Genomic DNA, 24,092 nt, shown 5'->3' with positions numbered 1-24,092 from the left:
CCTGGCCTCGAGCGCCCTGCAGTTCCCCGGCGCCTCCTGGGCAGTGACCACAGCCGCCGCAGGGTTCCCCGGGATGCTCCCTTCTCGGCCATCGAACCGCCCTGTCACAAAGGCTGCTACAAAGCGGACGCAGCTCTGGTTCTTCACGCAGGGACCACAGGCGACCCCCTGATGCTGGAGCCACAGCCTTCGGGTCTCTGCTGCGACAGCTAAAAGCCGGGCGGGTGCCGCATGGTCACAAGAGACAGGTGCTCAGGACCCTGGTGACTCTGGGCTTCGCCAACTCACAAGAAAGAACCCAAGAGGGCTGAGCCACCTCCTCAGAGTGCCCGGCCTCCCGGAGCCTGGCCCGAGCCACCACTGCCCTGCACGCCTGGAAGAGCAGGCAGACAATGCCGAGGTGCTAGAGAAACCCAGCCGCCGGGCCTGCCCTGCTGTGTGCAAGTTCTGGGCCTTTCCTTCCTCAAACAGGGCGGGGGCTTGTGTGGGCTGGACCTCCTTGCCTTATGGAGCAAGCCAAAAACACCTTCCAGGCCTCAGGAAGTCTCAAATTCAAACAAACAACTACAAACCCAGAGGAAGGGAGGGACGTGCTGCTGGCTGTCCTGAAACAAAGTGGGAAGTTCCACGCCTGTGGCCCCCGTCTGCTGCCGAGCTCCTCGAGGGAGGAAGTGATGAGGTTGCTTTGCGTGGCCAGAGATGCTTTTCCCCAAGAAGTGTTGAGCCCGTCCCAAGCCAGCAGCTCCCACCCTCTGCCCCATGGCTGCTTCCGAGGGGTGAGAGGTGACAGCGTCCAGGGCTCCCAATGGCCCCCGAGGTGACGTGCCACCCTCAGGCTCTCAGAGTCCCTGGGCACCGTGCTGGGCACACACAGGGCTCCAGGCCTCACAGCTGATGTGCAAGGCCGTGCAAATGGCCTAGTGCCATTTTAACTCATTATTATATGCTCCAGGCCACAGGAAGAGAAGGTGGCAGGGCTGGCGCTCAGGCCTGCTTGTGAAAGCCCACATGCTGTCTGGAGCACCACATGTGCCCTTCTGTGAGCTGATGTGATTAGAATACGCATCTGGTTTGCAGCAAAAGAAGGCATTTATTCAACATCGTTTACTGAGTGCACACCCGTCCTGCCACCCTGCACAGGCGCTCCCAGAACGTATGGAGGGTCCCTGCCTATCATGTCCTCCCACTGGCATCGGGGACATCAAGAGGAAAAGGCTGCTTCCACAGCCTGAGAGGTGGCGCCTTGGTGTCCTATTAGCCTCCACAAATACAGTGATTCTGTTCAAAGTGTTCTGTGCTGGGTTTGCTCCTCTGAGAGCTACAGGTGTTGAGAGCCAGCTTCTGCCAGGAAAGACAGAGCTCCACATACCATCCCCCTCCTGCCTTCCACACCCACCTGCCAGATGCAACAAGGTGGTCCCAAGGCTGCCGTCCCCTGAAGCAGCTGGAAGCTTGCTGCCTGTGCTGCATCCTCCAAAACAGCTACAGAGGAAAGCAGGGTGAGGGGATCAATGTCTCAGCCACCCAGGAGCAGAGACCACGAACCCCGTTTTGTTGGGGGCTTGTGTGCGAGCCCAGGACAGGTCAGCCCTAACCTGACTCACATGAAAATGGGGAAACAGATGGCGCATTTCGCGTGGTGTTTCCAGAGCTCAGGCCTCTTTGGTTTTGTTTGTTTGTTTGTTTGGAGACAGAGTCTTGCTCTATCCCCCCGGTTGGAGTGCAGTGGCATGATCCCAGCTCACTGCAACCTCCACCTCCTGGGTTCAAGCAATTCTCCTGCCTCAGCCTCCCAAGTAGCTGGGATTACAGACCCCTGCCACCACACCCGGCTAATTTTTGTATTTTTAGTAGAGACCAGGTTTCACCATGTTGGCCAGGCTGGTCTCCAACTCCTGACCTAAGGTGAGCCTCCAAGGGCCTCTTTGAATAACCAGGAAATCAAGCCCTAAATGTTGGTTTCATCCACAAGGACAGATGCAGACAGGCTTTGTATTCACGGAAGCAGTGAGCGGTGCGCACGGGAGCCATCAGGGTCGCCTCTGGGGTCAACACCAAACCTCTCTCTCTGCCTTTCCTTCCCTTGTGCATGGTAAGGTGCTGAGGAAGTCAAGGAAATTGGAACGGCAGGGCCACTTCCAGCTGAGCCGATTGGATGTGCACACACGTTCATCATTCAATGTCCTAAACATCTAAATAGTTTTAAAGATGTTACTAATTAAAACCATTTTTCAAAAATTAATCCTGAGATATGAACCTCACTCACGATCTGCTGATTTCTTCTCATATGTAGCGCATACAAGCTTTGGCTTCAGCGACCATCGTGAAAACGCGGCCGTCCTCTCCTGGCTGGTGGGGGCCACTTCCTCCCTAAGCTCCTTGGTAGCCCCTCCATGAGAAAACACAAAAAACCCATGTGAGATCCAAGTTCTTCCTGTCACCCCGCTGGTTGGCCTCAGGGAGGCTCGAGAATGGTTGGGCCCCTGAGAAGTGGGTTGACTTTTGTGAACCCCGGGAGTCTATTTTATACAATGTGGCCCCAAGCTACTGTTAAGAAATCCATATCAGTAAGTGGTATCATTTTTGGCAGTAAAAGAGTCTTACATTAACCACTCCATTAGTCGTGGAGTAGGGAGTTGTTTAGGGCTGGTCTTAAATGAGCTGTCGGGTGATTTAAAATTCAGCGCTCCTGGGCTGATGCGGGTGGGAGCCGCCGTGCACACCTGGGTTGCGGCACAGACGAAGGTGTCTCGTTTCCTCTCTCAGTAAAGCGTGGGGTGCAGGGAAGGACAGAGCGTGCTTGTGGAAACCGATGACTCCCCCATGCAGCCCCCACAGGGTAGTGACAGCAGCACTGGGAAGCCCCGCACTGTCCGACTGGGCGACCCCAACCCCTCTGCGCCAGCCCTGCTGGACCAGGTCCTCGTCTCCGGGTTTCCCGCTGCCCAGGAGGCCTGTGTGTCCGGTTTGGTGTGTGTCTCCTCACGGCTCTGTCGTCTTCCCGCCATGGTGTCTGAGAGGCCACTCACCGAGCAGCCCCTCCTCTCCTTCAGTGCCAGCCCGGGACCCGCCAGGGAAGGTCGTGGCTCCGGTCTGGCGGAGGCACCTTTGGTGAATGGCTGGGAAGGCCACACAGCTCTGCCTCAGAGGTGCAGGTGACCCAGTGCTGCTCCCTACATGAGCATCACACACTGCCCTCCGCCACAGCCTTGCCGCCCCATGAGCGACCTGAAGGCCGAGCCCAGAGCCGCGTGTGGTCCCCTGTGCAGCGTTTAACAGGTGCTCCAGCTGGAATGCTTCTCTTCATTGTCCATGACAAGTTTCGTTTTAAAAGATAAGGCATTCTTACAGAAACGAAGTCTTGTTTGGGGCATTAGCTCACCATCTCTAATATATTGCCAAAAATGTCATTAATGAAACTTAATACTAGTTCTTTCCTTTAGTGAATTAAGTAGCACAATTAAGTAATATGACTAATGCTGAGAAATTGGTTTTCATGCTTTGGGGATTTGTCTCATTTCTTTAACATTATTAATAAAGGAGTAAAGCAAACACACACACACACACACACACACACACACACACACACACAAAACAAGCAAATAAAAAAAACCCGGAACATTCGCTGAGAGCCCAATTTAGAGGCAAATGCCAGGCAATCCCATAATTTAGAAGGAACAATCGGATCTGTTGTATTTTCAAACTCGCAACTGTAAGTTTTCTTGAGTGTCTCTTCCCAAAGGTTCAGTTTCTTCTCAGCACTGCACATCTCCTGGGATTTACACTGGACAAAGGCTCCTGGGGTGGAAGGAGGGAGGGAGGGCAGGAGCTCGCTATGGCAGAGGGGCCTGTGAGGTGCTGCGTGCTGAAGCCCGGGCTCATGCTCTCTGCGACCATGGGCGTCTGGGAGAACAGTGACCACGGATGTCACCTCTATCACCGTGCGACCGCAGCGAGGTCAACCACAGACCGTTCCTCTCAGAACCTTCCTTTTCCTTCTCATTTACCTGGAAAATCCCCACATACTTCATTACTGGGATCGTCAGTATGGTCACACACCTAACTGTATGTGAGGATGACCACGGCAGCGGCTCCCTGCTGTGCACAGGCACTCATGGCGGGCACCCGCCGGCACTAACCAGGTGCACAAGTGACCCCAACAGCAAACGGGTCCCCACAGCTTCCTGCCTGCTGGGTGCTTCTCAGTGCTTTTCATGCAGATTTAACTTATTTGATCGTCACATCAACCCTAGCAGGTAGGTGCTCTCCTGAGTCCATTCTACAGATGAGGAAACCGAGGCACCACACAGCCACAGACGGCAAAGCTGGGGTTTGACCTCACAGGTCACGGGTCCAGCACCAGTGATGTTAACCTAATAGTCAATGCAACCCTTCACAGGGGCCCCGCTAACCTCACAAGGTGCAAACCTCATCCCACATCTTATCCACATATGACCACAGGACATTAGACATTCTAACTTCAGTACTTCGCTAGAATTCCAACGTAGGCAGCTCCATTTTTGTGTGTGTATCAGACAAGGCCAGTTAGCTCGTAAACATTCCGAAAGGCGTAACAGATGCTTCTTTCTCCACACCCAGAGTTATAAGATGAATGTGACCAGATACATTCTGAGTTAATCCGAAAGGTAGAAGTGTGAAAATACTACTTACAGTGGTATCCTTCCAACTGTACGGATGGTGACATGAGCTGACGTGGAAACGATAGTTCTGGTGAAAGAAGGGGCTATGTTGAGAGTGCTGCCTACACGTCGTGGGTGGCGGAGGAAACGAAACACACAGAAAAGGCAGCTGAGCTTTCCATAATTAGGCTGCAGAACTAACTTGGCTCCAGAAACTGTATTTGGTTAAATTATGAATCAGTAGACCCTAGGGTCTGTTAAAATTATTCTCTACTCATGAAAATGTGTTTATCAGACATAACATGCCTTTCATGAGCAGCTGAAGCTTGGAGAACTTCTGATTGTGATGCTTATGCCTTGTTTTTTATTATGGCGAAAGCAGGTCTCCCGAGCCAGCTTCTCTCATATTTACTAGTCCCTAAAGTACTAATTCTGGAGTTCACCCTCCAGTATCTCTCATATTTACTAGTCCCTGAAGGTCTAATTCTGGAGTGCACCCTCTGGTATTCAGCTGGTATCAATGATCAACAAATGTGATTTTCCCCAGAACGTCTGCAAAATGAGTGGAACCCCTAAAATCCATGCACTTTCCACACCCAAGGGGCCAGGCTTACAAAAAGCAGCAGAACAGCAGCATGCCAGGGGTGCAAAAGTCCAAGCAAACTCATCCAATGAGGTTGGCCACGCCGGGGGCTTCATGGACTCAGAGGCTGGCCATGCCAGGGGCTTTGCAGACTCGGAGGTTGGCCACGCCAGGGGCCCTTGCAGACCTGGAAGTCAGCCACGCAAGGGGCTTTGCAGACTCAGAGGTTAGCCATGCCCGGGTGCCTTTGCGGAACTGGCGCCCCTAGTTCTGAGGGGGAGTTTGCACCACTATAGAAGGTGGTCTTACCCTTAGGGAAGCCAAATGCAGGGAACTCCAAACGTAAGACTAAAGGAGGAGGAAGCCAGCAGGTGATGTGGAGCGGCAGGTGATGAAATGCCAGATAAGGAAGTGCCGGGCAGTGAGGCACCAGGTGAGGAAGCGCCAGGATGGGAGCTGATGAAACAGTGGGGGATGGGGTCAGAGGGGGCAGTGGAAGAGTCAGGAGCGGCTTTGAAGACGGAGATCGGGAAGACGCTGGAAGGCGGCCACCATCCCAAGGCACAGGTGCAGCGTGAAAAGGGGCCAGTGACTCAGGAGGCGGTGGCCAACACAAGTCCCCACGAAACTCGGAACGCACCTCGCAGGCATCCCCTTCTCAGGTGCTGCCTGGCATCACTCACTCCTGAGACCTTGCCTGTGGTCACTCAGCGCCAGCCCCTGGAGCCACGGGTCTCCCTGAAGGGCGCTCCAAGCAAACACAGGGCCAGCCCCCGAGTGTCCTCAGAGCAGGCTGGAACTGAAATCCCCGGGAGCTCATAAGTCTGCCCCTGGTTCCACAGGTGAAGCCATGCTCGCGCCGTCTTCGCATGGAGGGCGTCGGACTCACCCAGCTGGGAGGCCTGAGCGCTGCGTTCTCAGGAGCTCTCGGGAAGCACTGAGCCGTGGCGTCAGATCACAGAAGGTCAGCAACACGGGACACCAAGGATGCTCAGAGGACTCACTGTTTCCTCACAAGCCTCCCTCCGCTCAAATCTCTAAAACCTGCTCCGGAATCCCTACTAACAAGATCCATAACAACATCCCATGAAAGCTAATTGTTTCTTAAATGTTTCTGTACTTTATAGTCACACCTATCTAATTAGAGACCTAAATTTCATGTTACAAAATAGTCAGCAACCCACACAGACGTACCTCATTTGGCTGCATGGTTTTTCTCCTAAAGGGCCTCAGCACATTTAAAAAATGGACAAAGAAATCATGGCTCCTTGAGGAGACGCCAATCACTGAGGCCAAAGGCAGAGGCGTGAGAGGGGAGTGCTAAGGCATCCGTCAGAAACCGCTGGGCTGGCTAATGAGCAGGTGGCATTTTGCCAGGGAGCCGCACCTACTCCACTGAGAGCTCTTCAATTCCACACAGAAATGCACGACCCTGCCTCCTGGGCGCGTCCCCCCAGAGCTTTTCCTCTGACACCTGCAACTGGGGGGCGGTGCCAAACAGCTGTGCCTGTGTGGTGGTCCTGGGAAGCCCCCTCATCCCCCAAAGCCCCTCCGTGCTGCTGTGTCCCTCAGCCCATTGCTCAGGCCACAGGCCCCTTCCCAGGAAGAGCTTAAGGACAGGAGGCAGCACACAGCTTTTGCTCATCCATCCATCCATCCACTTATCCATCCACCCACCTTCCATCCATCCATCCACTCCTCCACTCCTCCATCCATCCACCCACCCATCCACCCATTCATCCATACATCCAATCACTCACACACCTACACATCCACCCATCCATTCATCCATCCATCTACCTACCCATCCATTCATCCATCATCATTCATCCATCCATCCAGTCATCTATCCATCCACCCACCCACTCACCCACCCATCCATCATCATCCATCCATCCAGTCATCCATCCATCCATCCATCCATCCACTTATTTACCCACCCACCCATCCATCTACCCATCCATCCATCCACTCATCCATTCATCTATGCATCCACCCACCTGTCCATCCAGTCATTCTGTCCATCCACCCACACATCCATCTATGCATCCATCCCTCCCTCCCTCCATCCATCCACCCACCCATTCATCTATCCAGTCATCCAGTCATCCATCCATCCATCCATCCACTTATCCATCCATCCACTCACCCACCCATCTACCACCCACCTATTCATCCATCCATCCACCCATCCACCCACCCATTTGTCTAGTCATCCATCTGTTCACATACCCATTCACCCACTCACCCATCCATCCATCTACCTTACATCCATTCATCCACTCATCCATCCATCCATCCATCCATCCACCCATCTATCTACCCATTCATCCATCCACCTTCCATCCATCCATCATCCATCCATTCACTCACCCATCCATCCACCCACTCACTCATTCATCCATCCAGCCACCCATCCATCTATCCATCCATCATCATCCATCCACTCACCCACCCACACATCTACTCATCCACCCACCCACACATCCATCCAGCTACCCATCTACCCATTCATCCACCCATTCATCTATGCATCCATCCATCCACTCATCCATCTATCTGCTCATTGATGCATCCACCCACCCATCTACCCACCCATCTATCCATCCATTCCATCCTCCACCTACCCATCCATCCAGTCACCCAGTCATCCATCCATGCATCCACTCATCTATGCATCCATCCCTCCCTCCCTCCATCCATCCACCCACCCATTCATCTATCCAGTCATCCAGTCATCCATCCATCCATACACCCATCCACCTACCCCTCCATCTACCTTACATACATACATCGACTCATCCATCTATCTACCAACTCATTCATCCATCCATCCATCCACTCATCCGTCCAAGCATCCACTCATCCATCCAACTACCCATTCATCATCCTCCATTTATCTATTTATCCATCCATCCACCTACACATCCATCCATCCACTCACACATCCATCCATCCATCATCATCCATCCATCCATCCACCCACCCACACATCCATTCATCCACCCACCCACCCATCTACCCATTCATCCATCCATCCACTCATTTATCCATGCATTGTCCATCTATCATCATCTGTCTATGACAAGAGTTAGTATTAGGTCAACTAATGGAAAAGGTGGGGCTAGATTTAAAGATTCTTCTACTACAGTAGTTCCCCAAGTTTGATTCCTGAAGAACTTCATCAAGAACTTAAGAAATGTCAATTATCAGACCCTACCCCAGACTTCCTGAATCAGAAACTCTGAGGGTGGGCCCAGCAGCCTGTGCTTTAACAAGCCCCCAAGGTGATGCATATACATGCTGTAGTTGGAGGACCACTGTTCTGTTTCATCGAATGCTTAAATCAACTAGATCCATAGCATTGCTCCCTCGAATGTCTTCTACCTTTTCACCAATGACTAAAATTCCAAAGAGAAAACCAAAACAGACGAAAATGAGCTCTATCACATAGAAGGGGGGCCAGGGAGAAGTTGCCACTGGAAAGTGCCCCTGGCCTTGTTACTGAAGATCAGGTTCAGAAGAGTATATAAAATGTCAATTCTCAAGGTCAAAGGCTACAGATTCACAGACCATATGGACAGCACACATTATCCTCCTTTACATGCAGATTAGCCTAGATAATGAAGGTTCTAGGTGACAGAAGAAATGCATAAATCTGAAATTAAAACACAGCAGCATGTTCTGGACAGCAGCAAAGATAAAATGCCTGTGGGTTGGGGGTGAATCTACAGAGGGTGAAGCTCTGCACAGCTGAATGAGGCAGCTGCTCTAAGGCCAGCCGCTGTACGCAATCCCTCAGCTGTGACCCAGCCCCGCCACTGCCCTGAGGACCTACACCAGCCGCCACATCAGTGTCCTGTTGCCATCAGCTTTTACCTGGCACAGATCCTAGCATGACCCCGGAAGGAGAAGCAGCTCCATGACCTCCCGCTGAAGAGTGTTTGGCTGCAGGTGGGGAACTCTCCTGAAGAAGTGCTTGGAATTTAAACCCGAGGTGGGGATCAGGTTTACCTTGACCTTCACCCCTACCAGAGAATGTGCACCACACACCCCTACACTCTGTGGTAGCATCATGTCAATACTGCATCATAAACCCCCCTCATGATGGTTTTACAGCCTTCAACCTAATAACTTGCCTCCGCTGAGCAGTACCTCACACAGCGTGAGCAGAAAATGGGTTTGTGCTGAAGGAAGAGGCCAGTGTTAATGGGTGGTAAGTGGAGTATGATGCAGGGTCACCTCCCCTACCTAAACACTACAGGGTGCTCATAACCGAGGATATCTGGTAAGCTGGATTTGAAAGCCCTGGTGAAGCATGCAATTATCGGTAATGCAGATGTGTGGGAGGACGCACATCTCACTGCCTGTTCCAGATGAGACGATGGCCCACACCGAGCGCCCGGCTCGTACGACATTCAGTGAGCAGCCAGTGTCACTGCTGCTCTTCTGAGATAGCCTTTTTCCAATTAAAAATGCGCACACGTCTCTCGGAGCTCATGAAGAAACCCCAATCCCTAAAAACCTGGGGAATGACATCAGCCTCTGGAGAGGTTCCCACTCTGTGACTCTGACACCGAACAGCACGCAGAGGCACGCAGTGCAAGGGGGGCTTTCTCCTCCACCCCCACAGCCGATCGGAAGCCTCCCTGTGAACCTGGCATCCACGCAGCCCTTCACCATACTCAAACCCTGCAAACCCTGCACGGAAAAGCTCCACTCAAGCTTCAGAAAAAGAGCTGATTCTCTAAGAATCAGGGAGCAGACGGCATGAAAATGGTTTTGTTTTCTTTCGACCCACATACAATAAACCCAGCAGCTTTGATCATAAAAGCCTTCATTAAAAACATCTTGATTAGACCATCCCATACGATGGTGCTTATGCTGATTTAATCACTGGTTCACTCTCAGAATCCATCGGGGTGGGTAGAGAAAGAGAACCACACCCAAACCAAGCAACTGACATTTTAATCTCCCAGGCAAGTACTAGTTAGACAACTAGTAATGGCATATATGACATAACATATGGCAACATCAGGCAAAACACTTGGCAACTTACTTTTAATGATATATCATTATTTCCTCTTCACGTCAAGGAAAACGAGTTAAGGATGCCTCTCCCTTCTGCATAACACAGCCTGAGAACTCAGATGCGACCGCCTGAAAGCCACGGCCAGATGCAAGCTGTCAGCCCAGTCTCTGCTTACACCTAAAAGAATCGATCTGAACTGCTCTTCAAAGCTTATTTGAAGTAATATTTCGATTAATACTGAAAATGAACGTCCAGTCCACTCTTTACCCATATCGTCTCAAACATTTGTCTTAGGTTTAAATTGCATTTAATGAAGAAAAGAACCACCTGATTAGTCCAGGTTTTTTCATCCTCAAAACGAGCTTCCAGGTAGCTTCACCATCCCTACCCCTGGCTCTGAAACCCCAAGCTCTGAAAGCCCTTGGCTCAGATCATTCTCCATTCGCAATGCATTCTCCATTGCGAGGGCTGCGGACAGGCAGGTTGATGGGCAGATTTCAGACACACAAATGGCTCCGCATGCAGACCCAGCAACCCTGAGAGAGCCAGTGTCACCAATGTGCAGTCATTTTGACTATCCCGGGCAGCATACGATCGCCGACAGCCTCTGAAAACACACCAGCTACCAACCAGTGCCCCCCATGTCACAGCTACCACGGCTAGAAAGGAACACGAGGGCGGCTTACAAAAATCAGACGCATTTCCCCACATTTCAGCCCATGATGTCAAGCTTAAGCACAGATCACTGACGGCCAGCACCTCCTCCTACCCGTGTGCTTGGAAACCGCATTTAATCTCTGCACCATTTCTTCCAAGGCCATCTCTTCAGTCCTCAGCCAAAACCTCATCCTCCGACACAACAAAAATGATCCTGGCAGATCCGCTTCCTCCGCACGGGGGGCGCCTGCGGGTGGCGCCGTGCGAGTGGGGAGGGGGCGCGGCGGAGGCGGGGAGGGGGCCACGGCAGCGCTTTCAGCCTGGAGCCACCGCCTCCCTGCTCAGGATTGGTTCCGCGCCACCGGGAGGGGGGCGCGCGCTGCGCCGCGGGGGGCGGGGGGCGGCTCGGCGGAAGCGGAAGCGGCGCGCGCCCGCCCCGGTGTGTCACCACCGCGGGTCACCTGGGAGTCCTGTGAGTGCACCGCCGAGGTCACCTGGGAGCCCCGCGGGTCACCGCCGAGGTCACCTGGGAGCCCCGCGGGTCACCGCCGAGGTCACCTGGGAGCCCCGCGTGTCACCGCCGCGGTCGTCGGGGAGCCCCGGGGCTCACCAACGAGGTCACCTGGGAGCCCCGCGGGTCACCGCCGAGGTCACCTGGGAGCCCCGCGTGTCACCGCCGCGGTCGTCGGGGAGCCCCGGGGCTCACCAACGAGGTCACCTGGGAGCCCCGCGGGTCACCGCCGAGGTCACCTGGGAGCCCCGCGGGTCACCGCCGCAGTCACCTGGAAGTGTCACCTGTGTCACTAGGTCACCTAGTGTATCACACAGGTCACCTAGAAATTCGTGTCACCGCCAAGGTCACCTAGAAATTCGTGTCACCGCCGAGGTCCCTTGGGAGCCCCGCGGGTGCCGCACAAGTGCCCCCGCCCTTCCCCCCGGTTCCGGGTCTCCACGCCCTCCTGGTTTGCGGGCAGCCGCGAAGCCGCGAGTGGACCGAGCGAGTGCAGCTGCCTCCGCGGGGCCGCGCCTGGCCGCCGCCTCCCTTTACCTCCGGCCGCCCCGTGGCAGGTGCAGAAGCTGCAGAGGCCGCAGCAGCCCAGCGCGCCCCTTCCGTGTGGCCGCATGCCACCCGCGCCGCGCCCAGGTAAGCAGGTCCGTGGGTCGCTGGGTCCATGCGTGGGTCCGTGGCTGGCCGGGGATGGACCAGCCCCTCCCCGCAGGGGCATTGCCTGCCCAAGGACGCAGGACCCAGTGAGGGAAGCGCGCGCTGCAGGCACGGGGCTCTCCACCCTCGCCATGGTTGGCACCAAGCCACACTGTGCACTCGACACACGCAGCGTCCTGGCTGCCACCTGCAGATTCCAGCTCCTGTCTATGCAGGGCCATGGCCGCCATCACAGGGCCATGTGCAAGAAACTTTCTGAGCTCTCCTCGCCCCAAACCGCGGCTATCCTTTTGTGGTTTGGTATTGTAGGTAACATGACCTTCCTTAAAGAAACAGTATTTCAGGCCTGTAGTCCCAGCTACTCCGGAGGCCGAGGCAGAAGCTGAGGCAGAAGCAGGAGGATCATTTGAGCCCAGAAGTTTGAGCCTGGGCAATGTAGCAAGACCCCCCCCCCCCACCTCACTCCCCAATCAGTTAAAAAAGAGAGAGAGAGAGAGAGAGAATTCCAGCAGGAAGAAGTACACATTTCCATGAATGGTTTGGGAATTCAAGCATCATATGGCTGAGGTTTGAACTACAGCTCATGCCAATAACATGTGCACATGCGCCAGCATTCCAGCGTCCAACAGAGCATGCGTGCACCATTCCAGCATCCGGCAACAATGCACCAGCATTCCAGCGTCCAACAGAGCATCCGTGTACCATTCCGGCATTTGGCAACAACGCACCAGCATTCCAGAGTCCAACAGGGCATGCGTGCACCATTCCAGCATCCGGCAACAATGCACCAGCATTCCAGCATCCAACAGAGCATGCGTGCACCATTCCGGCATCCGGCAACAATGTACCAGCATTCCAGCGTCCAACAGAGCGTGCGTGCACCATTCCAGCATCCGGCAACAATGCACCAGCATTCCAGCGTCCAAAAGAGCATCCGGCAACATCCCGGTGTCCAGTGGCACATGTGCACCTGGACGTTCCAGTGTGGTGAGCTTTCAGGCACGGAGCAAGGCCAAAGGGATAAAAAGATGAAGGTGACGCAGTACTCCCCCTTATAGTGCCTACCGGCCTTATAAGCCAGACAGATCTGGAAATAAATAATTCATAATAAAAAATAATTACAGAATAAGAGGCATAATAACCAGATAGAAAGTATTGAGTAAATCTGTAAGAAATGGCTGCTTTGTTTTTGTTTTTGTTTAACATGAGAAACGTATTGAGTATCAGCAGTTTCACTTGGTTCTACAGAATCTCTTTGGAGACCAGTGAAAGGAGAACTCTGGAAAGGCCTCAGAGTGGATGGGAGCCTCTCCCTCTGTGGACAAGTGTTCCCTGGGCTGCCCAGGGTGCCTACGGCTGCACAATTGCTACCTCTTGTCTACACATGGTCTGCAAAAAGTGCCCTCAAATGGGTCTGCTCCTAACTCATTCCCTGTCAGTTCAGGGAACCTTCACCACTCCCCATCCCCCACCGCCCCCCTACCCCAACCCTGCCCCTCCAGCTTCAGGGAAAGCCTGTCATCAGGCAGAAGGGTCCTGAAATGCAGGCCCTGCCCTTTCCACTAGTCTAAGGCACAACACCCTCCCTGGTCCTCAGCCCACACGGCCCTAGGCCACACTCCCTCTGAGCACCTGCCCTCTTCTCCTGGCCGCTCTCCTGGCATGCAGGTGCCCTCCAGCCTGCCCAGCCTTGGGCTGCGTCAGGATCTACCGAGGGCTTGTTAAGCTCACACAGCTGGGCTCTGATGGCTCCTTGCTGATCCAGGAGGTCTGGGATGGGGCCCGAGGATGTGCATTTCTAGCAAAATTTCCTGGGATGTTGAATGTGCTGGTCCACACTTTGAGAAACACTGCTGAAATCTGTTGCATCTTAAAAGCAAGATGAAAGGAAAGGGCCACACCCTCTGGCCTGTCCCGCTTCTCCGATCTCCCTCTTCACCCCTTGGGCATTTCCACACATGCTATTGGCTTCTTTCCTCAACCCTGTGCCATCCACTCTGTCCCCTGGCCAATATCCTCTGGCTGGCACCATGTCGGGGCACCAGGGTGGAGACCCTTGGTCTCTGTGGTCATTGGCTTTATTACTTGTCAACTTGGCTGGGCCACCGTGCCCAGATATTGGGTCAAATGCTAGGTTAGATGTCTCCGTGAAGGTATGTTTAGATGAGATTGGCACTTATATCAGTAGACTTTGAGTAAGGCGTGTGACATAACGTGGGTGGGCCTCACCCAATCTATCAAGGGGCTTGAGAGAAAAAGACAGAGGTTCCCTGAGGAAGAGGGAGCTCTGCTCCCAGACAGCCTGGACTGCAACCCAACTCTCCCCAGTTCCCAGCTGCCCCTGGACCTTCCAACACCCACAATTTCAGGAGCTGATTTGTTAAACTACGTCTCTCTCTAGCTCTGTCAAGTCTTTATTCTGCCTTAAATTATAGCACAGATGATGCCATCTTTCCATAAACATCATTTAATACTTGCCTAAAGAACGATTGTCACCATTACACCTGGCATTAGGGAGCACTAGGCGCTCCAGGTACCTGCCAGAGTGCTCCCCATGCTGTAAACTATTGGTCTTTACAGAGAGCTGGGAAAAGGCACTGTTTTTCGCATTTTACAGAATATGCAGAGAGGTTCAGCGACTTGCCCCAGGCCACACAGAGGCACAAAGATGCAGACCTGTGGTGTCTGCATCGGGGACGCCTGTAGTGTCGCGAGGGGAATGGCATCGAGTTCCCGACAGGTAGACCCAGGACACTTAGGTAAGGTCCCAAGCCGTGTGTCCCAAGGGATGGGCTTCTTTCCATCCCTGGCTCGGCCTCTCTCCCGGGAACCAGAGGCGCCCCAGGAGGGAGGCTGAAGGTAACGCGACACCTGGATACCAAACATCCTCATGGCGACCTTTCTGGATGATCAGCCACAAAGCGGAGGTGAGAAATGGGAGCTGGAGCAGGCAGGGCCAGGCTCCCAGAGCCAACCCCGAGGCTAGGGGAGCAGGGCTATGGAGTGGCACAGTGGCCCCGGCCACAGAAGGGCAGGCATAGGTGTTTTCTGCACAGCCTCACTCCATGTCTTGGGAGGGGTATCAGAGAGGGTAGAGACTGGAAAAGGACTGTGAGGAAATTCACAAGCTCATTGTGACTGGGAGAGCCCCGCGGGACAACACCCAGCACATCAGGGATGCACTGGAGCCGTGGCCCCAGAAATCTGGAAACGAACCCTCGATTCCGGACAACCAGGGCTGGCTCTGAGTTGCAGCACTGAGCAAGGCTGGTGACTCCTGCATGCCCAGAGCTCATGCTGCAGCGGAGGTGACACGGCACCTGGGTATGTGACAGCCTCCACGCGGTGATGGGAGGGCACCTGCTGGCACCTCCCCCTCCGGGGCCAGTGTGACGTGTGAACAGGTCCCTGTGTCCCAGCAGCAAGCAGGTCCTGGTCCACACACGGACGACTGAAGGACTGCACTTCTGAAGTGGGGGACAGGGAGGGGAGGGGCAGGAGAGGAAGGAAGAGGAGGAGCTGCCGGACTTCTGACTTTTTTTATGGCTTTGCCCAGCAAGGAAGTCTGGAATTCACATAAACTACAAACGCAGAATCAGTTGATGAGGACAGTTAGTGAGGAGATGGTCTTTTGGGGATAAAATCTGGCAGGATTGCTGACCTGGACTCCATCGTCTAAAGTTCTCACACAAATGACCATTACATTGTGACGCATGAAACAAGTAACTTAATATGTATTTTTGTCTGAGTACAAAATCCTTGTGTTCACTTTGGAAAATATAGAAAATAAAAATAAAATATACTTTAACAGCATCACCTAGAGGTCTTTATCCTTCTGATGCCTTTTTATACAAAATTGTAACAGCAATGTCTATTCTTTGTAACAAATTTTTCACTCAAACGTTTTTTCATGATGCTGCTACTCTACATGATTTTAAATAGCTGAGTGAATATTTCCTGGGATGTGTGTTTCAAATTTTAATCAGGTTTTCTAGTGATTCTTGACTGTCATAAACACTGTGGCAAAGAAACACACAGGCAAATCATTATCTCACATCCGATTGTTTCTCTGGGTTAATTTCCTACAAGTAGAGATACAGGACAAAGGGTATGGCTATTTTAAAGTTTCTGAAATCTGTACATGATTTTTATATGTGCAGTGTTATGGTAACATGCATCCACATGAGCAGACACAGGGCGCTGTGGGATTCTGCACCTTGTTCCTTGGCAGGGGTTCCCTGTCGCAGGGAGCATCATGATGGGTTCATGCCATCCTGGGGGCAGCCCGGGTATTGCTAGGATGGGTTTGTTTGGTTAAAAAACAAAAGGCAAACTCACTTAAGCTAGAGACCATTTCTGCATGGTGGGGAGACCTGCTCCTGAGGCAAGAACCACAACTCAAAGCTTGACATCAACGTGGGCAACCGTAGAACCTGGGGTGCCGGGGCCGCCTCAAGGGAACCTCGAGAGTTGTCGCCGTGGGCAGGGGCCATCCAAGGTGGGCTATGCACAGCCCCAGCTGGGCCCCCCCGCCCCCTGCAACCCTGCACTGAGGTGCACCTGCAAGTGGACGCCGTCTCCTCCCAGGCAGCCTGGTTAACCCAACCTCTCTGTTACATCGAATGTGTCAGAACCCCATCCACAGCCCTTCCAGTGGGGGCTGCAGGCCAAGCCTCTCTGAGTCCCCTGCGTCCTTGGGGTGGAATCTCTGGGGCCTGGAGCAAGTGGGTGGTTGGCGTGGCCGTGCACACTGAAGCCAGTGGAGGAGCCGCCCTGCCTCTGCCAGCTTCTGGGGGGCCAGCACTCTTGGCTGTGGCCCCACCCAGCTGCAAGCTGGTCTCCCTGTATCTCTCCCCGTCTTCCATGGACACCGGTGGTTGGATGGCGGTTCCTACTCCAGGGCGACTCCATCTGAGCTCATGCATCTGCAGAGGCAGCGGCCCTACCTCCACATGAGGCCACACCCACAGGCGCTGGGGGTTAGAACTCAACACATCTTTTCAGGGGACGCAATTCTACCCACAATAGCAGGAAAGGGACCAAGACAGGCTATGGAGCAGCAACATGCAGGACTGGCTGGAGACACGGGTGCAGGGAGGTGAGTGGCCCTGGGGACCCCCTGAGGGCCCTTGCTGACAGACCTGAGGTTCCACCTGGTGCCTATCCCAGTCCCCACACAAGTCATTCCCTCCTAGCCATGCCGCGCTGTGGAGTCCTGAGCAAAGAGAGCGCTCTGAGGAGCTGCGGAGGCTCAGTGACCCTCCACCCGCTCTGATGCCAGGCCCCAGAATCCTGGCCAGGAGGAGCACGCTCAGACCCTGCCAGAGGAGGAGAAGGAATCTGCTCCATGGAGAAAGAATTCCTTCAAAAGCAACTTTAGATTCCACGAGACATGCCTGGGCCCCAGTTTGGGAGGAGGACATGAAGAGACAGCGGCATTCCCTGCTGAGAGCGGTGGAGGTGGGTGGGAGCCACGGGCCCTTTCAGAGGGGACGTCTGTGCCCAGGGCAGAGCTGAGCCAGGCGTGAGAGAAGGCTGCCATGACAGATCTGGCACCAGCCTGGAATATTCCAGAACCCCTTCGTCCACCTCCCAGAGCTCCAGGCCCAGACAGGTTCTCACCCACGGGCCCCACCCCTTCAAACATCTTTTAGCTGCTCAGAGAGGGGAAGCACACCCCGCATCTGGACAGGCCAGATGCTTGGTGAGCAGTGGGTACCAACGGGATTCTTCCTGGAAGAGCCAAAATGAAGGCAAAGATGCCTGGATTCTGGGTTCAGCAAACTACTGTGTTGAGGGCATCGGCTGCCTGGGGGGCTCCCCTTCTGCCTGTACCCTGGAGAAAGGGGCAGAGCCGGTGCACACGGGGGGCTCCTTCCTCATACCCTCTCTGGGTAGGGGTTGGGGCCTTCCCTCCCAGAGCCTGGGGGGAGGTCCCGGGAGAACGGCTAGGGAGCTGGGGCCTTCAGGGGTTCTGCTCCGGAGTTAGGCCTGTGCTTTGCCCAGCAGCCCTAAGCTGAAGGAGAGGGAGTGCCTGATTGCTGCAGTCTGGGCAAGAAGGGTCTGTCCATGCTGTCAGGTGTGAAGGCTGCACTGGCCAGGGACCAGGCCTGGGCACCAGGGATGTGGCCACCAACTGGGTCAGCTAGAAGTGAGGCCCACCCCCATGGCTGGCTCCTCACAGCACAGCAGGCCCAGCCGACACCACACAGGGACCGCAACCCACCAGCACATGCAGGCCTCTGAGGAGACAGCACCACCTCACTAGATGGAAAATCCACGTGTGTTTGTATGTGTGTGTGCACGTGTGTATGTGTATGTGCATGTGCCTGAGTGTGTGCGCATGCGTGTGTGAGCGTCTGTGCCTGCACGTGTGAGCATGTCTGCAAGCGTGTGTGCATGTGTAAGTGTGACTGTGTGCATGTGTGTGAGCATGTTTGTGCATGTGTGTGTGTGCATCTGTGCATGCACAGGTGTGAGCATGTCTGCATGAAAGTGTGTGTGTGCATGCGTGTGCGTGTCCGTGCGTGTGTGTGCATGCCTGGGTGTGAGCCCATGTGTGAGCGTGTTTGTGTGTGCATGTGTGTGTGCATGTCCCCTCGCTGTGCAACGGAGAAGCTGGCGCAGGCAGAAACTGGAGGAGGTGGGTGAGTGAGGAGCAGAGCGGGAGGGTGGGAGTGAGGGTGAATGGCCTCTCGTGGTCACAGCAAGGCAGGAGGCCCCTCTGATTCCGTACCCCAGCAGGCCATCCATCAGTGGCCTCTCCTGGGCTGGGGCGAGGACTCAGTGTCACAGGAAGCACCTTCTGGAAGGACCTGAACTAGGAGGACAGAGGGGCTCACTGAGGGTGACCGCAGCTCCCGGGAAGTAGCAGTGGGGATGCCCTCAACAGCCCAGCTGTGTGTGTGGCCACAGACATGGGAAGGAGGGCTGCAGGTCCCGGCCAGGCCATGGCAGGAAGGGCCTCGAGAGGGGTGGGCTCTGGCCTGGGCCTGGGACCCCACACCAAGCCCACAGCAGCAGGAAGGGAACGGCAGGGCCAGTCCCACCAGGCCTGACCATGTTCCCTGAGGAGGAACCAGAGCTCCTCAGATTTTAAAGGAAGACTTGAGGCCCTGTCCCCCAGCCCTGCTGCACGATTGCCCCTGGGGAACCAGGCATCTCCTCACAGGGCCAACCGAACCCCAAGGCAGAAGACTGCTCGTGGGAAGGCAAATGCTTGCCTAAGTACAAAGCAGTGAATACCTGCAAAGATCACTCGACACTTTCAAATTAGTGCCCAGTTGTATTTTATTATAATGACAATACAATAACAGCAGAGTCACTTCATCACATTTTGTATTATTTTAAGACGTGGTATATGCAGAAAGCTTAGCAGCCTGCATCTTCAGAAGTTTTCAGGGCTCTGCCGTGTGCTCACATGGACACACGTGGAGAACAGGTGCAACGTGGAGGCATAGCAGACTCCCCTTGGTAGGAATGCATGGGAAGAGCAGGGGCAGGGAGGACCCCAACATCCCTGGAAGTGTGTGTTTCGATGCCTGGTCACTGCAGCCCAAACACTGGAGGCCCCTCAGGGGTCTCCACTTGACCTGCGGCATGGCCTGCAGTCACTCACGGTAGAACCTGGGCCCCCACGTACCACACAGAGCCATTGGGGGCTATCCAGGAGATCCAGGGTCATCCCCGGGTCCTTCCAGCAGGGCAGCAGGAGGCTCAGGCAGGGAGGAGATGTGAGGATGGATGCAGGGGTCTGGGTGGTGTGGCCATGAGCCCAGGAATGCAGGCAGCACCTGGGGCTGGACAGGGCGAGGAAAGGATTCTTCCTGGAGCCTCCAGAAGGGACTAGCCCTGCTCACACCTTGGTGTTAGAACTTCTGGCCTCCAGAGCTATAGACCATGAATGTGTGTGGTTAGCCAGTATTTGCGGTGATCTGTCAACTGCAATAGGAAACTGACACAGCCCTGGACACCGAAACCCCAAAGCCCCCCTTCCCCAGAATGACGGCCTATCCCGCCCCCTTGGAGAGAAACTCCAGCATCCATCACACCCACGTTTCAATGCAACAACCAAAATGAGCAGGGGACAAGGCAGTCTGCTGGGGTTTAATGTGTCCCCCAAAGGTCGTGTGTGGGAAACCTCACCCCCAATGCCGCCGTGCTGGGACATGGAGCCTAAGAAGAGGTGACCAGGTCTGAGGACCCTGCCCTCGTGACTGGACGAGCGCTGTTTCAGTTGTGAGAGCGCGCTTGGCCCCCTCTCGGTCTCTCCGCTCTCTCGCCGGGTGAGGCCGTCTCTTGGAAAGATGCAGCTCAGGGGCCCTCACCAGATGCAGCCCCTCAATCTTGGGCTTCCAAGCCTCCAGGACCATGAGCCAACTAAACTTCCATTGTGTGTAAATTACCCAATCTGTGACACTCTGTTATAGCAGCAGAAAACAGACAAGACACAGCCCCTGAGGGCAGGCGTCCGGGACAGAAGGCCTCTGCCCTGAAGTTACCGAGGGACCTCGGTGACACAGGCACCTCTGCTGCAGCCCGACGCGTGAGAACAGAGAGAGGGCTTTCCCCACACCTGCAGGAGGCGCTGCTGCCGTCACAGACAGCACAGGCCACGGCGTGTCCACTGTGCATCTCCCATGATGTAGACAGGCACGACCATTCAGAAAGCCTCGTGAGCCTGTGTGCACTCCAAATAGTCTAAATTCGGTTTCCAGCACCGGTGCGTTGCTGCTGTGGACACACCATGCCAGGCCACTGTGCAGCTTGGTTGTCGTGGGTGTGTGCTGCACGTGGGTTGCTACCAATAATTCACCTTTGGGTTTTGACATCCCTCTTGCCAACAGATATTCCCCCTCTGTCTATGCTAGGGGAATGAGATATTCCCTCTAATAGGGAGAAAATCTAACCTAGAAGTCAAACGCATGGAAACACGGAGAATACCTTTGAACAGCTCAGACCTAGACAGCCATGGACAGTATCCTCCTGTCCTATTGTTCCGTATGCTGCCAGGAGTTCTCCCCCCAGGATGACCCACCTCCCTCACTGCAGGAACAAAGCACACTGTGTTCTCGAGAAGGAACAGCTTCCCAGAGAGAGGAAACCCCTAAACACCGAGGCCGTGCCAGAGAGTAAGGAGAACGCGCTTGTTCTGAAACAAAGGACCCACTGATGTCACACCATGTCCGAGAAACTCTCGATGAGAGCCCCAGATGGCAGGATGTATAATATAAATATAACTGACACGCCAACTGCTGGGGCCAGAGTGGAGAGACCCGGAGGACGGGGGGTGGTGAGGGAGAATGATATGAGGGTGATCCCAGCACATTTCATTAAATTCTTTCTAAAAGAAAAACTAGAGGAAAAAAGCATATGGTATGTCTTGAACAAGCAGAATTGGTAAAAACAAGACTTTAAAAATTAAACTGGAACTTTTCAGATAAAAACCTCTAGGTTAACATTTATCCGCAATACCACTACCAGGCATTTGGGATGCGACGCTCATTCTGTGCGTACGGAAGTTTCTGGAAGAGGCGTAGCGGCCACAGGAGACCTCTGCTTTTCCTGCAGGACCCCGGTGCTCTCCGGGGGGAGGTGCAGCCGTCCTCTCGCCCAGGATTTGCTTCCACGGCAGCTTCTGTGTTCACGGCTCTCCCACGAGCCATCCAGACCCAGTGCAGGAGGGTCTCAAAGAAGTCCCCTTGAGCCTCCAGGTGCTCTTAGCCCCAAGGCAGAACCTGGAATCCCACCAGGAGGTGCCTGGCACACGTATCCCACACACGAGCAGGGCTGGGGGCATTCCAGGCCTGAGGAGCCGCATGAGGAGAGGCCCCAGGGGTAATGAAGGCACGGGAAGTAACAAACCCTAGGAGACAGCAAATGGTCCGTGCGGTCAGCCTGGGCGTGTGCCGGGCAGGTGGCCAGGAAGGAATGATGCATTTCAGGGAAATGAGGAAGGTGAGTCAGGATGCAGCCTGGTCTCGGGTGGGTCAGGGGTCAGCCTGCTGAGGCCCCAGCCCCAGCCACCCAGTCCCACCCTCGTCGGGGGCTGTGCGGGTGTCCTGTGGATGTGGCTGATTAACACCTGTGGTCAGCTGGCTCCGAATGGAGCATGTGCCCCTCCACAGTGGGCTGGGCCTCATTCAATCCCTGCATGGCTTTAAGAGAATAGGACAGGGTCCCCTGGAGAAGCGGACACCTGCCTGCAGACTGTCACATGAAAATCCTGCGTGGGTCTCCAGCCTGTGTCTGCACTACTGAGGTCAGACATGCCAGCCGCACAATTACATAAGCCAGCCCATGACACGGGGCACAGACGAACCACGCACGTCCACGCATCTCCTAAGGTTCTGCTTCTCTGAGAATGCAGCAGGCCTGATCTCGAGAGCCCAGGAAGAGCTGAAAGTCTTTATTTGTTGGCACAAGAGGCATCAGGGAAAGAGAAACACCTCAACAAACTGGCATCTGAGGAAGACTGACGGCGACGGCTGGGGAACGTCCCAGGTAAGGGAGTCAGAAGAGTTGGATGCTGAATGAAGAAATTTTAGGAAAATCTAACCAAGTTATTTTGCTTAGCTTCCCTTTGTGTATATACAACACTGATAGTAAAAATCTGAATAAGTCAAATAGGCTCTTTAAGTATAAAATAAAAACTAAGTGATAAAATTAAATTCACTTTCTTTGAGTTGCTCAAAGCATTATTCTAAATGAAATGTATGTTAATTAACTTCACAAAAGTCATCCACCAAAGCAGAATTCCCACATTAGGATACACAAGGCGGAAGAAGAGACTGCAAGGGTCACAGGTTAGAGGTAACTTAAGTTATAAAAACCCATGAAAATGAGATATTGTAATAAAAACACACACACAGAAATGTACGTAATACATGAACCATATTCTACTTCATGAACAAAAAAATCAATAAAACAAAAACCTGACTGGAATAAGACCTTGAAACAGCACGACTGGCCACGTCTATCTGGCGTCTATCTGGCGAGGAGGCGCGGCATGGAGTCCAGGGTGGAAGCCCAGCTCACGTGGCTCAGGACCCCGGGGCCTCGGCCTCTCGTCTGCAAACCAAGATTAAACTAGGGCAGTAGGATCCTAAATCTCTATCGTTCTATGAAGAAAGTGGGCCAAAAAGTCCAAAGCCACTACAGTTGGGAGGCATCACAGCTGACTGCTGCTGACTGATGAGCACACATGTGAACTCCATTTCTGAAAATACTGCGTCCTCTGAAAGGAAACCAGGGGCCCCGGAAAATGCCAAGCATTGGCCGCCTGTGCTGCGATGGCATTTGTAAGAGCAGCCCCTGCTGAGCTGAGCGTACTGTCTGTGAGCAGCAGGGGCCGGTGGGGGAGGATTCTCCCATTTGTACAGTTCAGTTAGAGCTCTCCAGGGTCACGTCAACAGATAATGCACCATTATCCTTTGCTCTCGGGGGCGGCCTGTAAATAAGGCTCTGCACACAAAATCACAAAGCCATCACAAGAACGACACGCAGCAGCCACGGTTCCTCAGCAGCCAGGAGGTGGGCAGAAACACACACATGCTTCTAAAACATGCACCAATGGGCAGAATGTGACCAGATCTGGGTAGTGAATGCCTTCCTGGCTGTAAGTAAGGCTTGGTTTACTCGGAGCTGATGAAATCCAGAGATGTCATATGAAATGCATGTAGAGTTTGATAGGAAAACCTCATCGTGTGTCCCGGTCAGGAGAGTTTAAGGAGTGTGAGAGTGTAGACACAGCAGGCCTGGATTCCCAGTAGACCTGGCCTCAAAGTGGACAACCTCGAGGCTGGACCTGGATGCACCTAGCAGGGCGTCACCTATGTGGCCACCCTCGCTGCAGCAGCAGCAGCTGCTCCACACAGGTCTGCATCCGGCCACTGTCCCAGCAGCCTGAAAGCCGCAGCCACTGGCAGGGAGCTGTGCACTGTCCTCCAGCATCCTCTGAAAACTCTGCCTCCTCATCATCCGTGGGCCAGACGCTTCCAGCATTACTCGATTTTA

The 24,092-nt window shown here is 54.0% G+C and overlaps 1 protein-coding gene across 29 annotated transcripts in view; it reads right to left on the bottom strand.

Annotated features, from left to right (window-relative positions):
* Nucleotides 1-24,092, bottom strand: part of MCF2L (MCF.2 cell line derived transforming sequence like) — a 214,763-nt gene that overhangs the window by 121,983 nt on the left and 68,688 nt on the right. For 4 of the 29 annotated variants that reach the window (XM_024348360.3, XM_054665589.2, XM_024348372.3 and 1 more), the window contains exon 1: nucleotides 11,961-12,444. The exons of 3 other annotated variants lie outside the window; for them this stretch is intronic. In XM_024348360.3, coding sequence (XP_024204128.3) covers nucleotides 11,961-12,210 — 250 coding nt within the window. In that variant the 5' untranslated portion in view covers nucleotides 12,211-12,444. 22 more of the 29 variants (XM_024348361.3, XM_054665590.2, XM_054665591.2 and 19 more) reach the window with 18 other exon arrangements.

Source organism: Pan troglodytes, chromosome 14 (genome assembly GCF_028858775.2).
Source record: "Pan troglodytes isolate AG18354 chromosome 14, NHGRI_mPanTro3-v2.0_pri, whole genome shotgun sequence".
Lineage (NCBI taxonomy): Eukaryota > Metazoa > Chordata > Mammalia > Primates > Hominidae > Pan > Pan troglodytes.
Note: the sequence above shows the minus strand (reverse complement) of the source record. Positions and strands in the feature narration are given on the sequence as shown.